Raw genomic sequence first — 22,674 nt, forward strand, 5'->3', positions numbered from 1 at the left:
TTAGAACACTTCAATGTCAGAACAGTCGCAGATTGTGAGATTGATCATGAGAAAAGCAAAATAAATAAAATGATAAATACCCTATTTTGTATTTATTTACAAAGACTGGACAAGAACTCACACAGTATAAACTACAATAAAAAGTCACATTAAAAACAAACAAAATATGATCTAAACAAAGTAGTTGTTTGCATCTACTTGTATTATTTTCCAAAGGCAGTAAATGTTTTGTGATGAAATATCAGAAATAAATTGGTCAACACAGGTGTCGCCGACCAAACGGTCCCCCCTAAAATTCGGTCTGCCCTGCCTTCACTGCACATGCGTCATTAGCCACAGTTCACGGATTAACACCTCGTTTCTGCTCCAAACTGCACTCCAGTCATCATCTATCTCAGCGACAGATACCTCAAGTGTTTGTACAACAATCATTTCCACATAAATTCAGCATTATCTCATCATAAAAGACAGAGGAAGCGATCAGAGCGCTGCAGCTAAACGAGCTGCTAGCTGCTACGTTCACCGCACGGCCGTCATTTCAAATCGTCGAATCATTTCTGCTTAAAACAGCCTTGTTTCTGCTTAAAAGTGACTTCAGAATGATTCAAGAGGTTTTACCTTGCGAACTGATGGTTAATAATCCCATTAATCCATTTGATTGCTTTGGGTGAAGACAGTCCGACTCAGACAAGCTGCTGAGCTCCGAAATGATGCATGTGCAGTGGACGCAGGGCGGACCAATTTTTAGGGGTTTAGAGGTTTGGTCTGCAACACCGGTAGTGAAAAGGCCATGAGGTCGACTGCTTGCTTATACACAGAATTCTGTTTCTCTCTCTCACACACACACACGAGAAAAGCCCACTTATCGCCCCATGAATGATGATGTCACACCAGCATTAGTTTCCTCTGTGCACATCTTCATGTCGCACTCCAACTTAAATGAAATCCATAAACCACATTAGGAGGAACTGCACTTACAAAACTCACTGACAGAAACAGCTACAGGCAAGTGGCAGTTTGTCAATAGGGGGCGCTAGGGCGCTGTCCCCTCTGAAATTTGATGGAGGAAAATCTACATAAACATAGCAAAATTTGTCATTATATATTAAAAAATGGAAATGAGCATTTACTTTTACCATAAAATGATAGCCTGTCAGCACATGTCATCATTTAATAAAAGGGGTTACAGGCTATTTTTTTTTTTTTCTTTTTGCAAGTTCCAGTCACGCACGTGCATCTCATGAATTGCCAACTTAGAATGTTTTGATCGCAAAACAGCAACCGTGGCATTCACAGTGTAGCCTGATGTCTATAAAAGCCGGTGATCAAGCACGCAGGCCACCAGATATTAACTGATGAGCCTTCTGCAGTGTCAGTTTTAATAAATTTTGGCTAATGGTACCCACACAGACTTACATGGAACATTATAACATTCAGTTTTCTTTTTGAAGAACTCTGGAGATGTGCATGCGTGACCAGAACGCAAGTAAAAAAACAGCAGTTTTTAGCAGGAGGTGGTAATGGTAGAAAATATATATATTTTTTCAAATATGCTTACATCCACTTCAGAGATTGTGTAATTTGGGAGATATTTCATATAGGAAGTGGGTGCCTACCATAACAAAAACACCCCACCCCATGCAAAAAAGAAAACTGCAATATACAAGTATACTGTAATTTTAACATCTTTCAAAATATTAGAATGTAATTGTTTTGACTTCATGATTAGTTTTGATGAACTCTGCATTGAATATAACATTCAAGTTTATGATATATAATGCTCCCGACAAGTCACAAAAGCTACATAAGTACTGATATTATTACAGTGATCATGCAATTACACATGTAATTTCAAGTTACAGCATGGCAAGTTGTAGTAAATCAAGTGTCATGGCCAAGCCAAAAGCAAGATCTCAGGCTAAAGAATTTGATAAAACCTTTGTCAATGGTTTATGTTTTTAAAGTTTTTGAAGAGCATGGCCTCCTCCTAAGTTCTGTTATTCACACAGTATGACTGAAATAAAACCTTTGTGAAAGAATTGTGTTTATAAAGTTTTGAAGAGCATGGACAAACTTTACACATAGCGGAATAGCCAGATAATTGAAAATAGACCATACTTTGTTACATTCAAGGGGTGGGGGGTTATTTTCAAGATATAGGATTAATTTTGAAGCCAAAATGCTGGTATTAATATTGTGAATCATTTCCCAAGTGGATCTATTGAAATTCTGACTTGTGATTTTACCACCTCCTGCTACAGTTTTGCCAAAAATGCAGTGGAACCTCTCTCCATCTCCAGAGTTTTATGTGGGTATTTGAATGCATCATCCCATATTCAAATTTGGAATGGTGTGCAAAAATACACACAATGGACATTCATTCATTCATTCATTCCCACTGCCTCTGATAACAGCAGCACTGGCACATGTGCAGAATGTAAATCTCGACATTGGATTACTGATTACTTGCAGTTTCCTCTTGTCTTTTTGGTCGACCCAACGGCTTTGTCCGCTCTCTGGGCTTCTTGTTGTGCGATTGCAAATGGCACTGAAGACTTTGGGAATACATAAAGCCCTTTCCGCAGTGCTCACAAACATAACGCTTCTCACCGGTGTGATTTTGCAGGTGAAGTTTAAGAGCAAATCGTTTGGTAAAACATTTCCCACAGATGGAGCAGAGGTGAGGCCGCTCGCCTGTGTGCGTCTTAAGGTGGTATTTCAGCGCCGTGGATGTTCTAAATGCCCGATCACACTGGTCACATTTGAATTTCTTTTTAGCACTGTGTATCAACATGTGTTGTTTGAGGCAGAATTCTGTAGGGAAGCGCTTCCCGCACACTCTACAATGAATAAATGAATCCTGAGAGTGAATGTGTTCGTGCACTTTCAAAGACTTCTCACTTTTGAAGGTCTTTCCACAGACTTTACATTTCATGAGCTGGTGACTTTGGTAGTGTTCTTCCAGCTGAAGTTTCTCAGGGAAAACCATTCCACACTCTTTACACACGTTGACGATTTCAGGAGATTCAACTGGAGGTTTCTTCTCTTGAATTAACGACCACGCAGACTCTCCTACGAGAAAAACAAACATTACCTTCAAATTTATAGCTTCTACCATTGGCTTGATTTTTGTGTTTAATACAGTTTCTCAGGATATTTAAGCTAAGCTCCCTGAAACGTTAAGAGTAGTAGTCTTTGCACCATCTGCCACTGCTGATTTTTTGGCCCCAATTTCAGCATTGAGGAAAATCAGGCCAGATTTTAATTTTTTTTTTTTTTTTTTTTTTTTTTTAAATAGTAGCCCAAATTCATAGTTCAGCAACCAGAGGAACCTCTTCAGCCACAGACTGCTCCTTCCCAAGTGCAGGACCAACACACTGAAAAACTCCTTTGTCCCCCAGGACATCAGACTGAATAACTCCTCACTCAGGGGGAGCAGGATTAAGGGGAAGACAGAGGGCAGGAAGGAGAGGAACAGTAATAGCCACTAAACCAGTAGCAAGCAGCATTTCTGGTATTTATATTGTGTATTTGTATTCATATTTGCAAACTGTTATTCTTTTTTTCACGTTTGATACTCTGTGTGCGTCTTACCCTGTGTGCTGATATACAATGCTGCTGCAACCTCAATTTGCCTGAGGGAGTCTTCCCAAGGGATCAATAAAGTTCTATCTAATCTAATCTATACAAGAGTAACAGATTATTGCCAAATACACCTCCCACACACACACACACACTATTCCAAAAACGTAACATTTCTGTTAACGTCAAAACTGTTTTCCACTGAGGAGCCCCCTAAAAACACCCAATATTATATAATTTATGAAAAGAAGAGGAAGTTACAACAAATAAGACATCACAGGAGGCAAACAAGGCACGAACCTAAAATATCTGAAAACTTGTACTTCTTGTCGTTTCTCACCTTTGTGAACTTTCATGTGTGTTTTGAGGTTTCCGTTCTGAGTGAATCCTCTCCCACATATGTAGCACCTGAAGGGTCGTTCCCCTGAGTGAATTACAAGGTGGCGTTTAAGTGTATAGCTGCAAGGACACAGTCTCCCACACGTTGGACACTTATACGTCTTCGAGCGTTTGCGTGAATAATTTCGCTCCTCTGACTTTTCTTTCAAGGGCTCCTCATTGGAGCTTGAATTCTTGTTTCCCACAGCATCGTCATCAACACTGTCATCATCACAGCCTAAGACTGAAGTTACTCCTAAAAAAAAAAGGAAAATAAAAGTTATCAGTTATTCTTATAAATACTGCACAGATCAACAAATTGTTCTAATCACAACAACTCTGTCCAATTACAACACAGCTACCATAAACCTAGAGTAAATACCAAACATTACTGTACACAGCAGCATGTTGAATTCAAGTGAGGACAAAATGACACCAAAAATTGGTTCCATCAACTCAGCAGATGCAATATGTGGGTTAAATCCACAGATGTGAGAGGTGAAATTAAGTTGGTATTGCAGAATTATCCACTTTGAATTAGTTGATCATTTCTTTATAGCAGCAAAAATCCAACCCTATGGGTGGGGAATGTGTGTGGTGGGAGTTGTGTGTGTGACTTGATTACTGTGGCCACACTGACTGATCATCTGAATGCTGACCTCCAGCCCACATCTTGGAACAGCCCCCATTTAAACCCTCACAGACACCTCTGCAGCATTGACTGCCTCCTCTGTATGACCTTGGATGGCCTGAGAGCTGTGGTTAAAAAGCACTGAACTCACTATTCTGTTTGCTCTGTGCTGGAGTCTCCTGTGCATCCAGTGTTATTACACCTGTAAGTCCATAACCCTAATGTCCATTCGCCCTATTGATGTATCCCATAATCCCTTGCGCGCCAGAGAGTCGCTGAAGTCAAAACAACAGAGAACACACATGATGACAATTGTAAATGAATGTTATACTACAAAAATGTAATTTTTTTGCTTTTCATCACGTTAATAAGAGACTGCTGCATGATACCCTGAAAACTTGCTAAAACAATTATAACAAATAATCCGTGTCTGCTACGTTTAATCTGCGTGGAATTTAATAAACGCAAACCGAATTTCAGACATATTATATATTCGTCTGGAACAAAGAGGACAAACAGTGTTGTAAAGGACAATAATCAAGATGTTAAAAAGCAAACTTCACATTCCCCCAGAACGACATGATCAGGAAGCGATTGTAGCTCACAGCAGCTCCCACTGAAAATAACGGAGAGACAGCCTGTGATTCTCGCATGTTTACATAAAACAAAAGTAATAACGTCTATAAACGCATAGAATATATTCATGAGAGTTTTAGGCACAATATAAAAATAGTTTTATGTTGCGACGTTAATGCTGTTGTCCGTGTGCAGCAGTTAAAGTGCAGCGTGATCAGAGCGTCTCAATGTAGTCCTCAATGTTACCCAGATCTCGCAGAGGGGCGACCTCTTCGAAGTTTTGCAGGATATGAAACCTTAATAGGGCAAATAATGGACAATCTACTTTCCAATTAAGCTGTTGTGACAATACCTATCCAAACTGCAAATGATAAATTAATATTTCAAGTGAATTAATCCAAACTAGACAACCCAAAATGTAAAAGGACCAGAACAGACATAGTTCACGAGTGCAAGCATGAACTGCAACAAACAGTTTGCATCATGGACCCAGATATTCACAAATTTAAAAATGAGAGGAAATTGATTACCAAATAAATCCTGACTGGAGGGCAGGACTGGAGATTGTTCTTTTGACTCTATGTGTGCATTATCACATGCAGTTTTCTCCATGCTGACGGGTTTACGTGAATCCCGGCGTATTTTAGGCACGTTAGAACCACCTCTCCTGTGAGTAAGAAATAAAAATTTTGAATTTGTATATAAAACATTCTCTGGACACACAATGTCTGAGTTATGAACCTACCAAACACTCAAAGAGGGAATGTAGTCTTCATCATCACTATCATCTGACAATTCGTCCTCTGAAGATGAAAGGCCTTCGGTGTCTTCTTCTGTGCACTTGGTCTCATCATCTTCAGCACTGTGGAATGAGCAGGGAAAGCACATGATTAACACAGTCAGCCATTGTGTCTGTAAAGGTTCCATAAGTAATTTAGTTAAAATGACTGCATATTTAGTTCTGAAATTTTGGGTTCCGGTTGATACAGGTGAGGACCACCGAGCCTCCCCTGTAAGCCATGTTAGCATCTTTTAGCATGCAAAACTACTTTAAATGTGGACCAATTCATTTTATGAACAGTGTGTCACCAGAGGTGTAAACCCAGAATGATACCCAGGAACCTGAATAATTATGACATGTCCCATTTCGGTATAAAATCTCCATGTTACATGTAATTTGAAGTGCTGTCCCATTAAAATTTACTGTGCAAGATTAGTAAACAATAACCTTAAGATAAAATTAAAACGGGTATATCAAGTTGTTATGAAGCCTTGTTGCCAATTCCACAGTGCTGTTGACCAATAAGGTCACTGTTGTTTGCTTATTAATGGATGTCTTGGTTGTAGTAGTCTTGCAGGTGAGTGAGGTGTCAAAGGATTCTGGGTCAAGACAAAGATCTGCACTTTCAGTAACTGTCTGCCATCAGCATGTGCTCACAGTGAGACCGAAAAGTATAATTTCACAGATCCTTACATAGCTGTGTTGTGATCCTGGTCCTGTGTTGCAGGTGGAAGTTCATCGCAGTCATCGACCTCGACAACTATCTTGCATGAGTGATTACTGAGATCAGTTTCTGAAGGTGGTGGTGTTTGCTCACAGAGAGACGTCTGGCAAATATGATGGAATAGTGAGTGCAAAAAAAAAAAACAAACAAAAAACAAAAGTGTACATGAGTGACCATAAAAACAGATTCTCTCACCTGGGTGTGATTAGCTGCCAAGTGAGTTTCTTTGGTCTCATGTAGAAGACGAGGTCCGTTTCCTACAAGACATGGTGATGAGGCATTAGGTCCTGCTTGTTTATTCTTCCATTCATTTTCTGAGCACATGTACATAATTCTGGCAAGTGTCACAAAGAGGGGCAGGATGGGTGGGGGCTTTAATAATAACCACATCAACTATGTCACAATTCACACTACGCTGGGTTAAATATTATTATTAATTATTATTATTATGAGCAGGGCGCTGCCTTCCATAGCTACAGTCTGGGGTATTTCCACAGCCTCTTTTTACATAACAGCAGCATCACAACAACCCACAGCCATCTTGAGTGCTCTGTTTAGTGTTCACAGACATGCTGTCATTTCAGTGTGCCAGTGCCACGCAGGATTAACACGAAAATCGGGGAGATCCTTGCATTTGCAAAGGTCATGCTTGGCATTCGCAAGAGTCCCGAGCGGCATTCAAGCAGCACTCGAACGATATACACTCAACAAAAATATAAATGCAACACTTTTGGTTTTGCTCCCATTTTGTATGAGATGAACTCAAAGATCTAAAACTTTTTCTATATACTTAAAAGACCCTCCTTTGCTGAGATAATCCATCCCACCTCACAGGTGTGCTATATCAAGATGCTGATTAGACACCATGATTAGTGCACAGGTGTGCCTTAGACTGCCCACAATAAAAGGCCACTCTGAAAGGTGCAGTTTTATCACACAGCACAATGCCACAGATGTCACAAGATTTGAGGGAGCATGCAATTGGCATGCTGACAGCAGGAATGTCAACCAGAGCTGTTGCTCATGTATTGAATGTTCATTTCTCTACCATAAGCCATCTCCAAAGGCATTTCAGAGAATTTGGCAGTACATCCAACCAGCCTCACAACCGCTGACCACGTGTAACCACACCAGCCCAGGACCTCCACATCCAGCATGTTCACCTCCAAGATCGTCTGAGACCAGCCACTCGGACAGCTGCTGAAACAATCGGTTTGCATAACCAAAGAATTTCTGCACAAACTGTCAGAAACCGTCTCAGGGAAGCTCATCTGCATGCTCGTCGTCCTCATCGTGGTCTTGACCTGACTCCAGTTCGTCGTTGTAACCGACTTGAGCGGGCAAATGCTCACATTCGCTGGCATTTGGCACGTTGGAGAGGTGTTCTCTTCACGGATGAATCCCGGTTCACACTGTTCAGGGCAGATGGCAGACAGCGTGTGTGGCGTTGTGTGGGTGAGCGGTTTTCTGATGTCAATGTTGTGGATCGAGTGGCCCATGGTGGCAGTGGGGTTATGGTATGGGCAGGTGTCTGTTATGGACGAAGAACACAGGTGCATTTTATTGATGGCATTTTGAATGCACAGAGATACCGTGACGAGATCCTGAGGCCCATTGTTGTGCCATACATCCAAGAACATCACCTCATGTTGCAGCAGGATAATGCACGGCCCCATGTTGCAAGGATCTGTACACAATTCTTGGAAGCTGAAAATGTCCCAGTTCTTGCATGGCCGGCATACTCACCGGACATGTCACCCATTGAGCATGTTTGGGATGCTCTGGACCGGCGTATACGACAGCGTGTACCAGTTCCTGCCAATATCCAGCAACTTCGCACAGCCATTGAAGAGGAGTGGACCAACATTCCACAGGCCACAATTGACAACATGATCAACTCTATGCGAAGGAGATGTGTTGCACTGCATGAGGCAAATGGTGGTCACACCAGATACTGACTGGTATCCCCCCCCAATAAAACAAAACTGCACCTTTCAGAGTGGCCTTTTATTGTGGACAGTCTAAGGCACACCTGTGCACTAATCATGGTGTCTAATCAGCATCTTGATATGGCACACCTGTGAGGTGGGATGGATTTTCTCAGCAAAGCAGAAGTGTTCACTATCACAGATTTAGACTGGTTTGTGAACAATATTTGAGGGAAATGGTGATATTGTGTATGTGGAAAAGTTTTAGATCTTTGAGTTCATCTCATACAAAATGGGAGCAAAACCAAAAGTGTTGCGTTTATATTTTTGTTGAGTGTATGCATCACAATGTCGCCAGTCCGTGCGACATTCAGCTAACGTGCCTTATCCCGACTCAAAAACTCACTAATTTGCATGTTTTGTTGCCAATTTGTATCTTCAACTACTCCCCAACAGTCGCAGCCCAGTGAGACTTTCAGATCTCATCTCTTACTGTGATCAGTGAAGTGATACTTCCCCATTTCCTCAAATATGACAAATATCAGACACTTCCTTCCTTCCTTCTTTTTGAAAAGGAAAAAAAAAAAAAAATCCATTCCTTAAACATTTCAGACTATGACTCATCCTGTTTACATGCCCCAACCAATTCTTACTTGACTGACAGATTCAAAACAGTCACTCTGAACTAAAACTAAGTGATCATCACACATTTGAAGGCAAAATCCAGACTTTGACTTTCTCACTTTGATATGAGAGGTACTAGTCACCACCCAAACAGAACCAGGGGACATGCATCCTAATCTTGTTCTTTTTTCTCTGCATCTTATTCATACACAGTTGAATTGTAAGAGCAGCTGACATTGAGAAATGCTGGATTTGAGAGTCTTGCCCGAGGATTCTTCAACCACAATCAGCATTCAAAAGAAGTGGGACGAAGTCACTGTCAAGTCATTCTCAAGTCATCAATCTGCAAGTCCCAAGTCAAGTCTCAATCAGCTTGCAAGCAACTGGTGGACATTCCCTTACCAAAAAGTAGTATATGCAAGTATGTTTCAAGTATACTTCTAGTTTACTTTTTATATACTTATCAGTACTATTTTTTGGTAAGGGTTATGACTTGAGACTTGACTTGGGACTTGCTGATTCATGACTCGAGAGTGACTTGATGGTGACTTCGTCCCACTTCTCACATTCAGGGATGACCATTGCCAACCCCTTTTTTTTTAATGGACAACCAACTCTACCAACTGAGTTATCATCACCCTCAATACATGTCTGCCATTTATGTCTAATCTAACAACTCTAAAGTGAACTAATCCAAACCAGACAATACCCAAAATTACCACAACAGACAGAATTAGTACAAATGGTAGCAGCGAAGCAACAATTTCAGAAACAGACCCCCAAAATTGACATATGTTAACACAAGTGAAATCTTTCATTGTACCATCACCAGAAAAACAGTTGTTGGAGGCCAACGTGACGTCACCGGCCGGTAAATTGTTCGTTAATGTGGGCTGTGACTTCCAGTTCCAAACAGAGCGATTACTTGGACACATCTGAGAAATGAAACAAAGAAAGCACAGAATATTACTCGATTTATAAACTAAACTTCAGATTAAATTGTGATAGCTGCTCCATAGTTTGTCCACATGGTTGCACTTTTGGATGGGCAAAGTCAAGCACATGGTGAGAGCATGAAGGTTGTCATTGTAGGTGATGTTTGCATGTTTACCAACCTCCATATCTGAAACAACTCTTTGCTGTTCTGCAAACACTGCTGATTCATGGTCAGGAGGATTGGGGGTTTCAGTCACGCTCATGTTAAGAAGCTGGTGTGTTTTGGCACCATCAGTTCTGTAACAAGAGCCAAAATCTGCACATTGTTTATCATCAAATACTTCACATCAATAATCAAAAAGTTTTTTGTGATTCAATTTTCCAAATAGATTAGTTGCAAGAATGACAGAGGCAGCTTTATTTCCACCCAACATAAGCAGCCAGGAAGATGTACCGTAGATGAAAAGAAGGCACAAAACCCTCACCTGAGCTGTTCTCGTCTTCCAGGGTCATATAACTAGTGTTCCAGCTAGTCTGATTTCAGAGGGCGCCACACCCTTCCCTTCATCTGGCACGCCCTGGTCTCCCATGTCCCACCCAAACTCAGGTCATCTTTTTTTCCTTCCACTATTTTCATCAACTGTCCTCCTGACATCCTTATTAGGGATGGGATGACTAGTCATAATAGATTATGACCAGACAACTATTTTTTAGTAGTTGACTAATCAAAAGCCATTCACTCATATTAACTTCATTGAACCCTTAAAAGAATACACCCGCTGGAGCTGCCACTGCTCCCTTGTGTGTGTGAACCTCGGCAGGTGAGTTAGTCAGCTCAAACAGGTCATCTATGCCTAGTAAATGAAAGTAGGTATTGTCTTCATGCTAATACTGTTTTTTGTATTTGTAACTTTGTGCTTATATTTGTTGAATGAGATCATACCTTTGCACTTTATAATGATTAATGTGTTTACCCACATTTTGAGTGTAAAAGTGCCCCCATTTCTTGCCAGCACCCCTCGTTTTTTAAAAACAGCTGGAACACTAAACTAGGATCCAACCAAAAATCCTCCATGTCAAAGCTGTGAGTAAGGAAAACACAGAAACACCTTAGATTCGAGGGACAGATCAGCGGCAGAAAATACAGAAAACACTGCACTGCAATACTTACGTGGTATTCCTCAAATCACTGGCCTTCCCCTCATCTGGAGAGTCCTGAGGCTCTTCTTTTACACAGCTCATGGAGTGCACGCTACAAGCAATCAATCAATATACAAATGCCAACACACAATAAATCAGAGATTAGGATAATAGCAAGCTCACCTCGAGTCCAGAGCACCCCCTCCAATCCGTGGCTGAACACCAAGCTCAGGAAGGGCTACATCTCTGAAAGAAAAGATGACTACTCATAAATCAGTAAGGACAATGTCAGAAAAGCCAGGATTAGTAAAGATATAGGAGGAAAACATACGGGTCACAGTCTGAGTCTGACTCCTTAGTGATACATGACACCAGTGGCTGTGCTGGTCTGAAGTGCCCCTTGTTTGGCATTTTGATGTCATTTGCCAATTCTTATAACTAAAACGAAACAGAAATCAGTATTTTACAGTAACATGTCTTAACATTATAAAACTACCACCAGGGATTATACGGATGAAACTATGATGAAATGTCAGTTTTCTTAATGTTAGCCTACGTTTGTTCACCAGGAATAAAAACTAATAATAATTACAGTGGGAGATAGTCACGGTTGGGTTTAGAGAAGTCACCCCACTGCAAACTCACCTCACGTTAAGTCACCCCAGTCCAGGTGAAGTCACCCCACTCTAACAACATAATAGTTCAATTTTGATATGTTCATGTAATAAGTGAGATGACGTTTTAAGGCAGGGGAATGTAATTGTCGGGTAAAAAGCCCACTGATGGGAGAAGCAGGGCGCACTGCCCAGTTCTGTACATCACACCGGCAGGTCACTAGTGCTAAAATGCTCTTCTGATGAAAATAAGCATGCAGAACACACTGACTGTACATCATGTTGAACTCAAGATAAATAGGAAATGTTTCTGAAATGTTAAAAGAGCAAGCAATATGAAAAGCTACCGATGTTACTCCAGGCACATGGAGGCAACAGTACAGACACACACACAGCTCGAAGGCACAGTACAGCTGACAAACTGTGGCTGGCTAGCACTGTAACTTAACAAAAATATATACAGAGAATTCTACCTGTTTTGGCAACTTACACAAAGAACAATGGATGGAAGAAACCCTAGCTAGATAGTTATGCTACAAAAACAAACATGTTTGCTAGTGAGTATGCTTATAGAAGGAATCACGATGATGTCACGTGCTGGGCGGGGCCACACCGGTAGGTAGAAAACTCTTATGCAGCCACTGACTGTGTGCACTCGGTGATCCATCACACCCTGACAAATCAGCATCATGTATAAAAAACACATCACATCCAGATGGATGAGAATGTGTTTGAAAGATTTTCACTTTGTAAGCATTTAGCCTCAAGGATCGGATGTGGTTTGGCTCAGGTGGAACATGGGATCACATGAGCTCACACTGTGTTCAAACTCATCACATTAAAAACAAACCTCCTCTTCTGTATTTTTTTTTTTTTTCTGTTGGTTTTCTCTGTGCAGCTCCACATTTAGGCGCCACAACTGTGACTGAAGTTATTATGAGGGCTGCACACTAATAACGATCCAATTTTTCGGTTCATTTTGAAATCGAACACAGTTTAACACACGCAAAAGAGTGATTTTGCAGACAAACGGACAAACACGAAGTGAAAAGTTGTGCTCACTGCGTCAAAATGACTATAAGCTGAGGAAGAAATAAAACCAGCGAGAAGAAACACAGAGGAGACTGTCCAAGAACCCATGGTTCAGTTCGAACTGGCCTGGTGGCTTTCAGGTTGTTAAAATGTATGAATGCACACACACTCTCTCAAATTGTTATGGATGGGTTGATTTTGTGTTTGTGGATCTTTTTGGGGGTTTTTTATTTTATTTTTGGGAAGTCATGTGATCCACACAGGCGTATGTAATCAATGTGTAGGTGTATGCAATTAAAGCGGCCGCCTTGTTGTGGTGGCTTTTTGTTTTGGTCACAGAGAAACCTTTGGCTTGTTGTTTTTCCTCCCATGATTTTTTTTCACACACACACACACACACACACACACACACACACACACACACACACACACACACACACACACACACACACTGTACTACATTTAATGACTCTGTAACATAGGTGAATTGCAGCCTGACGCATGATGTGCATACCAGCCGGACTCTACGGGAGTGTCTTTTTGGACCACGTTTAAAAAAGATCCTCAACTTCACCGCATCTCCTTGGAGTCTGGAGTTTTCTGTGTACTGTCTGTGTGCGCATGTGCGGGAAAGGCGGAAGTAAACAACAACAACAGCGATCCCTTCTCTGCTAGCTAGCCAGAAAGACATCATTCATAAAAATGGTCAAACGAATACTCTTACATACAACAGTAAGCATCAAGAAAGTGATAATACACAGAAATACGTAAAGATTAAAGAGTTTATCTCAGTTTACTTACGAGTGCAACAGCAAGAACGCCAGGTCTGCATCAGTTTTGAATCCTTTATGATTTTTCAGCTCTCTCCATTCAGAGAAAGCCTGACCAAGGTTGACTCGTGAGTGACTCCTAGATCGGTCACATATTCTCTTTTTCTTCTTCCCTTCCTCAGACAGTGGTTTTCTTTTCTTTTTCTCTGACTCTGCCATGACAATGAAGAAGTAATAAAGCCTTCGTTGGCTTGTTCAGCTAAATAGCGAGTGGCTCGCAGTCGTGCCGTAAAGCAGTTCGTGTTTCTCGCGAGAAAGGACGTCAAGTCGGGTCCAGGAAGCTGCAAGGCTGCTTTTCCACTCCCGAGACGCTTGGTGGAGCCCTCACTATCCTCAAAATAAGTTATTTAGCGATTATAAATACCCAGAAACTGTAAAATTAAAGCTAGAGTTGGTAGTACTTAAATATTACAATAAAAAAAAACAATGTTGGTAGTCCTGGAGAGCTAGCAAGATTTGAAAGTAGCACCTCCTCTAGGTTCCACCCCCTCCCCCGCCAGTGCTCCGTCCAAAGCCACGCCCACACAATCTGACCGTTCAGCGGAGCAGAGAGACGACATACAGAGAAGCTAACGTTAGCTTTTGGGCTAATACGAGCTACAAAAGTAGCCACGTTAGCAAATCTTATATGAAAATAACAAATTCCCCAAAGCAAAAGTAATTACCTGTCCAACAGAAAGAGAGCAACCTCTGCGTCACTTTTCAAGCCCTTCAGATGCCTCAGTTGTCTCCACCGAGAAAATGCCGCACCGATGTCGACTCTCGTCTGACCTCTTGCTTTATCCCGAGCCTTTTTCATCGCAGCCTTTTCTGCCTCCGGCTTTCTTTTCCTTGGCTTTCTATCGGGGTGAGCCGTTAAACGTAACGGTGGAAGTGGTAGTTTCGGCTGTATTCCCTCTGCCATTGTATCGAAGTGAACTTCTTTGGTGAAACGAGATGTGTGCACGCGCAGAGGGGGGCGTAGCCTGGTGACGCGAGCAGGAAGAACTAGACATGAAGTCATCTGATTGGTTTCTTGAGAGCGCACCGCTGGTCGGAGTTATGTCGATCCTACAGCTGCTACAGACGTCTGATTTCTTTCGTTCCTTTTTCTGAATACATAATGTATTGACTACTGTTAGGATAGACGGACCATTTCACCCAATATAACAAAAAGTGTTTCTGAACAGAGTTACCTATCCCAGCTTTAAAAAGAGGGATAAAGATGTGAGAACTAGAGTAGAGTGCTCTATGGCTGACGTGTCGGAATAGAGCGGACATCAAGTTCCTTTCTGCTATATTTTCGTCAGCCATCTTTAGAGGGATTATAACTATTGCACAAACAAGTCAGCTCTCCAGATCAAATCTCATCTCAACCTGCCCCATACAAGTGACAGATTCTGATATTCGTCCAGTTTATCTTCACATCTTTGTAATGCCATGAAGTCAAAAAGTTCTTTTTGACCCAAGAACCACCTCTGCTCAATTATAATTCATAAAGTGTGTGAAAATAAAACAGTTACAAAGCTACAATAAAGCACACATCATAAGTGTTAAACATAAAAGTCATAATATTTCTTAAAAGTATTGACACTTAGTGCATTAATCACATGATAGGGCAGACTATTTCACAAAGTTACTAATTTTTTTTTTTAAGTACTTTCTTAAAGCATATTTACATCTTTGTACATCAAGCATGAAAGAGCGGCCTCTTAAGCCCTTGTAAATTCTATTTTGAAAAAAGGTATCTTACCTGACATTTTCAAGACCATGACCATACACTTCAATCTTGTCACCCCATACGCTTCTATTTTTTTTTTTTTTTTTTTAGGGTGGTAAGTTTTAAATGCTTCAAATGTTCCTCATATGGTAAATTAGCAAACTCAGGTACAATGTTTGTAGCCCTCCTCTGGACTTTCTCTAAAACATTTTTGTCCCTCTGCAGATGAGGTGACCAAGCCTGGACACAACAATCTAAGTGAGGTCTGACATAGGTTTTATACAAAATCAAAAGAGACTCATTTGAAATGTGAATAAAAGTTCTCTTGATCATGGCTAAAACTCTTATTCACTTTCTTGCAACATTACGTATACATTTTGAAAAATTTAACTTACCATTTACAAGTACCCCCAAATCCTTTTCCTCACTTACAGTGTCAATTACATATCCATACATATTGTTTTGATAACATGGATTTTTACTCAATGTTTCAACAGAATCTATACACTTTTTGAATGCCAGTGTCTGCAACCAGAGGTTAATCGCAAAATCTTGTCTGTTTTTAAATATGGTTTAGTGCCAGTGAAGGCGCTGTTTCACCAGAATAAAAATTAAACAGTAATATTACACACACGCACACACAAAGTTATCTTTCACTTAAGAGAATCGTAATTTCATTCCTTAATGGACATTCTTGTGTGCACTGCTGCTCAATAGGTCATGAGTTTGTTGCCCTCATGAAAATCTTTTTAACATTTCAAAAACAAGACTGCAAGTACAATAACCCCCGATGGAAATGGCGCTTTGGTACAAGTGCTGGCTACATTCTGATACCATTTCTTGGTATGTGATAGTTGCTTCAGAATGCAGACACCCACTCATCAAACTGACAGAGTCTAGATTTGATAATCAAGTGCCATAACTCTGGTAGAATGGGCCCAACTTGAACGATATGATAATATGAGTATTACCAACCTATAACGAGGACTAGTACCACGTTTCATGGAATTCCTCTTAAAAATGTGAGAGAAGCTGATTTCACAGCGCTTATACCCTTTTTGGGACAGATGGACAGGGAAATCGCCATGATATATTCCCAATTCGGGCCTTTGGCCAATGGGGGATAACAAACAAAAGGCTGAGACTCACACCCAAATCTCCCTCGTTATTTGCTCCATATACAGCACCACTTTGACTCCTCCGTGAAGCAACAAAACACAAACTATACACAGCTTTAAAACTTTAAAAGCAGTGGCTGCAAGTTTTTGCAGTTTGTTTAATAGTCAACATTCATTGGAGATGTCTCCTGCTGCCCAAGAACAGGCACCAAAGCGGCAATGTTACACCAGTCCAAGCGGGACAATAACAGCTTTCCTCCATTCCATGTTCACACTCTGATGCAAGGGGCTTTAATACCTCAATTCAAACATGTCTTCTTCCTTTGCAGAGCAGGCAGCTCAGGAGGATAAGGAGTTGGGCAACCACCAAGCTGAAAATGGGTACCGGTATTGGCTGGGGAAGTAACCTGTGTCCTGTCCAGGGGAAGCTGTAGAATCTCACTGACTTCACACTATGGAAAATAGGGCTAACAGTAGACCTCAGGGCCTCTATGGGACTTGCTTACTTCTGTGGTCGATGGAGTGACACTTGGGGGAGAATGTAATTACTTCAGCCAGAGGTCAGAGCACAGTGTAAATTTAGGACTAATTATTTGTGGTTGGCGCCTCTCTCTTTGGTCTACCAAACGGCTTCATGTGCTCTCTGGGCTTCTTGTTGTGAATCTTCAAATGGCTCCAGAAACTTGCAGCATATATAAAGCCCTTTCCACACTGCTCACAAACATAACGTTTCTCACCCGTGTGAGCTTGCAGGTGGCATTTAAGACCATTTCATTGCGTAAACCTTTTCCCACAGATTGAGCACAGGTGAGGCCGCTCTCCCATGTGCGACCGAAGGTGGTACTTCAGCACAGTTGATATTATAAATGCCCGACTGCACTGGTCACACTTGAATTTCTTTTTTGCACAGTGTATGAACATGTGTTTGTTGAGGCAGACTTCCCACACACTCTACAATGAATAAATGAATCGTGTGAGTGAATGTGCTCGTGCACTGTCAAAGACTTTTCGCTTTTGAATGTCTTTCCACAGATGGTACATTTGTAAAGTCTGTAACTTCTGCAGTGTTCTTCCAGCTGGTGTTTCTCAGGGAAAATCATTCAACAGTCTTTACACACACTGACAATTTCAGGAGCTTCTACTGGAGGTTTCTTCTCTTGAATTAATGACCACGCAGACTCTCCTATGAGGAAAAAAACAGACATTCCTTAACATTTTCTGACACAGTTACAGCATTTTTTTTTCTTAAGTTTCTCCAAAACACTCTTATCATTGACAATATGCTAATATTATGCTGCAACACATTACTGATAGTTTTGGCCAAAGCAGAAAAAAAAAAAAAAAAAAAAATCAATTGCACATAAGCTTACAAAAGTGGCAAATGTTGCAGTTCCTTGAAGGGCCACGTGAGGCTGCCTACAAAAGAAAATCATACCCCATGGACCCCCATGTTAAAATCACCAACTTGACAGCACAAATAAGCATTTTTATAACCTGTTACAAAAAATGCTCTATATTAAAAAATAAAATTATCCGTTAGGGGTGTAACAATTAACTCATTCTCATCAGAAATATGAAAAACTGCATTGAAATAATTTGATATTTTACAGTGCATCTGTAAAAAAAGACTTGTTATGAACTCTGTGCATGTCAATCAAATATTTTCGATTTATACCAGGTGCCCTTTAGTTGTGTCGCTCGGCCATACGAGCTCAAAATTGTATCATTATGCCTCAAATGTCAAAATCTAAATGATCAAATCTTTGCTCATCTATACAATAAAAGGGAAGTGGCCTCTGTGTGTTTGTGTATTTGGAGCATCAACTGAAATCCAGAAAGAGCTGGCTATCATCCTTTGGCATATTTTTTTTTTTCATGAGGATTCAAGTGGTGAAAACAGCAATGTGATTGGAGCGATACGCTCTTCCATAATAAGAGCCTGTATTTCAAAATAAAAGCCTGTGTGGTTGTTGCAGACCTGACAGAATTAATCAGTCTGTCCGTCCTCAAACATCCCAGACAGCAGATTCAAATCTGGACATTTTCTGTTTGCATGTGACCCCAAACCCAGAAATAACATGTTCACACTCCAGACAAAACAGCAGAATTGTGTCTCAACAGTGTCTCAGGGCAAAAAAAGTGTGGACGGGGGATATATTTACTTTAATGTGAACACTGTCACAGTGCAAATACGAAACTTCAGATTTTTTGTCATTTCTTTACATGGAATATTGTACTGGTTAAGCAGCTTCAGAAAAGCTTACTGATAACAAAAATTAATTTTAGAAAATTGAACACAACTCAAAACAGATTAAACCGTCAATTAAGACTTTCATAAAAGCCAAGAAATTTTTCTGTCAAAACTATAAAAATGTAGCACAACTGTAAACTGATTTTCCTCAAAAGTCAGCTGTTCTCCGTATATAGTATAAACAACCACATCTAGAACCCATGGGTACCGGGTCAACGTCCTGGTACAGTAAACATGTTTAGGAAATGCATGGTTACCAATGGGCCCTGCGACATACTGGTATCCTGTCCAGGGTGTATCCCGCCTCACACTCTATGACTGCTGAGATAGGCTCCAGCCCCAGCAACCCTTAATTCGACTAAGCGGTTGAAGATGAGTGTGTGTGGCAACCATCGATTTCTATTTACTCACTCAGATGGAGGACCGGTGCAATCAGCTCATTTGCTAGCTGTTGCCAGAGCGCCGCCATCTTGGTTAGCATCTAACAACCAGACATAAATAGAAATCAATGTGGGCGCGATTAATGTTTTTAACAGAGTTTCACCATAAATCTGCATTTTCTGTGCTACTACTGTGCTGTTACATTTATTCAAACTCAGTCCCACATTTGTTCAGCCACTATTTGTCAAAACAAATACGGAAGAGGATCAGACTATTTATAGAATAGACTTGAATGAATTTGTTCGTCCTAGTCCAGATAGAAAATAATACCATAGTTGACAAACCATCCCTTACCAAAAAGTAGTACATGCAAGTATGTTTCAAGTATACTTCCAGTTTACTTTTATATACTTATCAGTACTATTTTTGGTAAGGGATAGTTTGTCAAACACACTATGTCTGTCACGAAACGAGATACTGGGTCTGATCCTTAATTAATTTCATTATGAAGTTAATTTAAAGATGGGAAATAATCCCATGCTCGCATCATATTAAAGATATTAACAAACCTCTGGCACCGCTTTTAAGGAGTGCTTCTCCACGAAAATATCAAATAAAATAAATAACATTTCACTGGAATATGGAGTATATTACAGAAAAATTAATCTCATTCGTGGATATTCGCAGTAGAATATACAATGTCAGAGAGACTGTCATGTGACTCATCAAATTTAGAGAAAAAACATTTCCATTCTATGAATTTGCTCTTACAGAATATCTCAGGATGGAAAAGCTGGCATGAAGAAAAAACCCAGGGCTAATTAAAAAGGAATGAATTGAGACTTGTGAAAGTGAGACTTATAACTGAATTGCGAAATGAATGGTGGATATTTGTCATGACAAACCGTTCAGGCAGTAAAACTGAAGTCACTACTTTACAGAATACAGATCAGACAGAAAAAAAGCATTTTCTAACCTTTATTAAGTAATTTTAGTCATTTCCCCCACATCTTTTATATTACATATAATACTCACTTATGAAAGGTCATTCCACAATTTATTATTTTTTATTTATTTAACCAGCTGATACTCCTTTGTCAGCTTGTCACAGCACCTGAACGCTGCACAAAACAGCATTTTCAGATCACTTTAACCCAAGTTTAAGTCAGCGAATCATTGATTTTTATTTAATCTAATGACTGATGACGCGGAATAATGCTAAGCATATGCGCTAAGCAAGATGGCGGCTGCTGGCAACAGCTCACAGGCTGCATCCGTCATCTAGTGGATTAAATAGAAATCGATGGTGGCTACCAGTGAAGCTTAATACAAGCTGTTCTGGAAATCTTAACATAAAGGTCCACGAGTAACAGGGGATGGATACATGTACATTTCCATGTCACCGAATATATCTTTGACTTAATTTGCATCAACCACTGAGAATGACACTGTAACTGTATGGTAAATCTGTCTGGAGCAGGCAGTTCTCAAAAACTGAGTTACAATGCAAGGGGGACTAGTGAGGGAAGCCACCAAGACACGACTGTTAATGGCCAAACTCTTTGCACAGTGCAACTTTTTGTCACTTGCATCGCAGAATTTCCACACAAGAAAACATTAAATCCAGGCTGTCCAAATACTTATGATACTAGCTGCACACAAGATGCTTCAGCTTCTATAACATGGAACAGGTTGAGGAAGGAGTTCCGGCTACAGTACATTTTACTTTACTAACACCAAGAGAACTAGTTATTACTGACATGACCAGGCTAATAGCATGAAGGCTAGCTCGGTATCCTGTCCTGTGTCCTTTTTTTCTTCTTTGCTGTCGTGAAAGCAGTCAGAAATTAATTATTGTGCGGTCTCTTTTTCCTTCACTGTCTCTTTTCCTTTTCTTTGCTTCCTCGGACAATATTCTCTTGGTTTTCTTCGCAAACAGACTGAAATTTTTCTCATCCATCATAGAGATAAATCCCCGAGAGAGGACATCGAGCTTAATTCTCCGACGTCTCCATCCGCCATCTTAGGAGAGGAACGAAACGAGTTTGGACGGACTGTCACACAAAGATCCACAACTCAAGTCAGATAAACTTATTGCATAAAACTCGCCATCTGGTGGCCGAAATAAAGGTTCTATTAACATGTTATCCGTGTTACTGATAAGGCTGACCAAATGGGAAGGGTTGTTTAAAATCATCATCATCATCATTTTAAGTTCATGTTATATTTCAACAGACCTCGTCCTGCAAGTGTACGTGTTAGTTTATTTATGTTTACACACCGATTTCATTTGTTGTATTTTGCGTTTTGATAGATTTTTGATTGTTGACGTTCTTATGAGTTTTTAATATGTATTCTTCTTATAGTACGACTAAATAAAAAGTTAAAAAGTCCACCTCTTGTGTTGACACATAATGTCAGTTCTTTTTCTTTATGCAGCAGCACCAGCACGTGTGTGATCCTTTTTTTTTAAATGGTCATGAAATGTGAAGGCGGACCTTCCTTAACCTTTATTATATTTCAGGTTAACTCCATGGAGCATTACGGGATGACTGTGACAGAGGACGGACGGCTGGTGATATCTCAGCAGAGAGCTCCTCCACAGACCACAGCAAGCAAATGGAGAGAGCAACCACACACCGACAGGGAGCTTCCCAGGCCCCACCCAAGAAGACCTTCACCAGGGACAGAGAGGACCAGGAGCAGAGACAGAGATTAGCTGTCAGAGTAGGAGAAGCATTTCAGAGAGCAGCAGGCAGCTCAGAAGGAGCAATTCAGAGAGGAACTGGCAGCACAGAAGAGACATTATGAAAAGGCTCTGAAGGAGAATGATGAGACTTTTAGATTCAAGAAGCAGGGTTTCATCATGGAGCTAGAAGCCCAGAAGAAGTCTCACAGGAAAGAGCTGGAAGCCAGAGAGCAGACGTTCACTGACGACATGGCAGCCAAGGAGAAGAGTTTCAACCAGGAGCTTAAAGTCAAGGAGAAAGAGCTGGAAGCTGAGCAGGAGGGTTTTAAGGAGCTGGCAGTCCAGAAAAGGGCTTGTGAAAAAGAGTTAGAGGCTCAGGAGGAAACCTTTAGAGCCAAGGAGGACATAATGATCAAAGAGATGGCAGCCAAAGAGAAATGTTTTAAGCAGGAGCTAGAAGACCACCAGACATCTTACAAGAGAGAGCTGGAAGCCAAGGGTCAGTGTTTCAGGAAGGAGCTGGAAGCCAAAGAACAGCAGTTCAAGAAGGAACCTGCAGCCCAGAGACAACTTTATGAAGATGAGCTGCAGGTTAAAGATGAAAGTTTTAGGTCCAAAGAGGACAGACTGGTCCAAGAGATGGCAGCTCAGGAACAGAGTTTCATTAAGGAGCTGGATGCTCAGAAGGAATATCACAGGAAAGATCTAGAAGCCCAAGAATAGAATTTCAAACAGGAGCTGGTAGCACAACAGAAACAAT

At 40.7% G+C, this 22,674-nt stretch overlaps 2 protein-coding genes across 2 annotated transcripts; one reads left to right on the plus strand and one right to left on the minus strand.

Moving 5' to 3' along the window:
* Window positions 1-2,372: 2,372 nt before the first annotated feature.
* On the minus strand, window positions 2,373-14,696 carry LOC117525633 (zinc finger protein 3 homolog). Its single transcript, XM_034187537.1, has 11 exons — window positions 14,442-14,696; window positions 11,484-11,546; window positions 11,332-11,412; window positions 10,340-10,457; window positions 10,048-10,159; window positions 6,868-6,929; window positions 6,642-6,775; window positions 5,913-6,029; window positions 5,698-5,834; window positions 3,923-4,216; window positions 2,373-3,072 (listed from the first exon to the last, which is right to left on the minus strand). The coding sequence occupies exons 1-11, from the start codon at window positions 14,678-14,680 to the stop codon at window positions 2,456-2,458; spliced, it is 1,974 nt and encodes a 657-aa protein (XP_034043428.1). The 5' UTR covers window positions 14,681-14,696; the 3' UTR covers window positions 2,373-2,455.
* A 7,387-nt stretch (window positions 14,697-22,083) lies between these two features.
* LOC117525636 (stress response protein NST1-like) lies at window positions 22,084-22,654 on the plus strand. Its single transcript, XM_034187541.1, has 2 exons — window positions 22,084-22,413; window positions 22,447-22,654. Exons 1-2 carry the CDS (start codon window positions 22,092-22,094, stop codon window positions 22,635-22,637), a joined length of 513 nt encoding a protein of 170 aa, XP_034043432.1. The 5' UTR covers window positions 22,084-22,091; the 3' UTR covers window positions 22,638-22,654.
* The last annotated feature ends 20 nt before the right edge of the window (window positions 22,655-22,674 follow it).

This window comes from Thalassophryne amazonica, chromosome 15, assembly GCF_902500255.1.
Source record: "Thalassophryne amazonica chromosome 15, fThaAma1.1, whole genome shotgun sequence".
NCBI classification, from domain to species: domain Eukaryota; kingdom Metazoa; phylum Chordata; class Actinopteri; order Batrachoidiformes; family Batrachoididae; genus Thalassophryne; species Thalassophryne amazonica.

Bases quoted from the DNA above. Each gene is read 5' to 3' on its own strand.
- LOC117525633 (XM_034187537.1), bottom strand. From the start codon at position 14,680: ATGGCAGAGGGAATACAGCCGAAACTACCACTTCCACCGTTACGTTTA. The intron at 6,930-10,047 runs GTACAATGAAAG...CATGTCTTGTAG, and splicing joins CAACTGTTTTTCTGGTGATG to GAAACGGACCTCGTCTTCTA. The intron at 6,030-6,641 runs GTAAGGATCTGT...CTCATTCCACAG, and splicing joins CAGGATCACAACACAGCTAT to TGCTGAAGATGATGAGACCA.
- LOC117525636 (XM_034187541.1), top strand. From the start codon at position 22,092: ATGGAGCTAGAAGCCCAGAAGAAGTCTCACAGGAAAGAGCTGGAAGCC. The intron at 22,414-22,446 runs GTCAGTGTTTCA...TGGAAGCCAAAG, and splicing joins GAGAGAGCTGGAAGCCAAGG to AACAGCAGTTCAAGAAGGAA.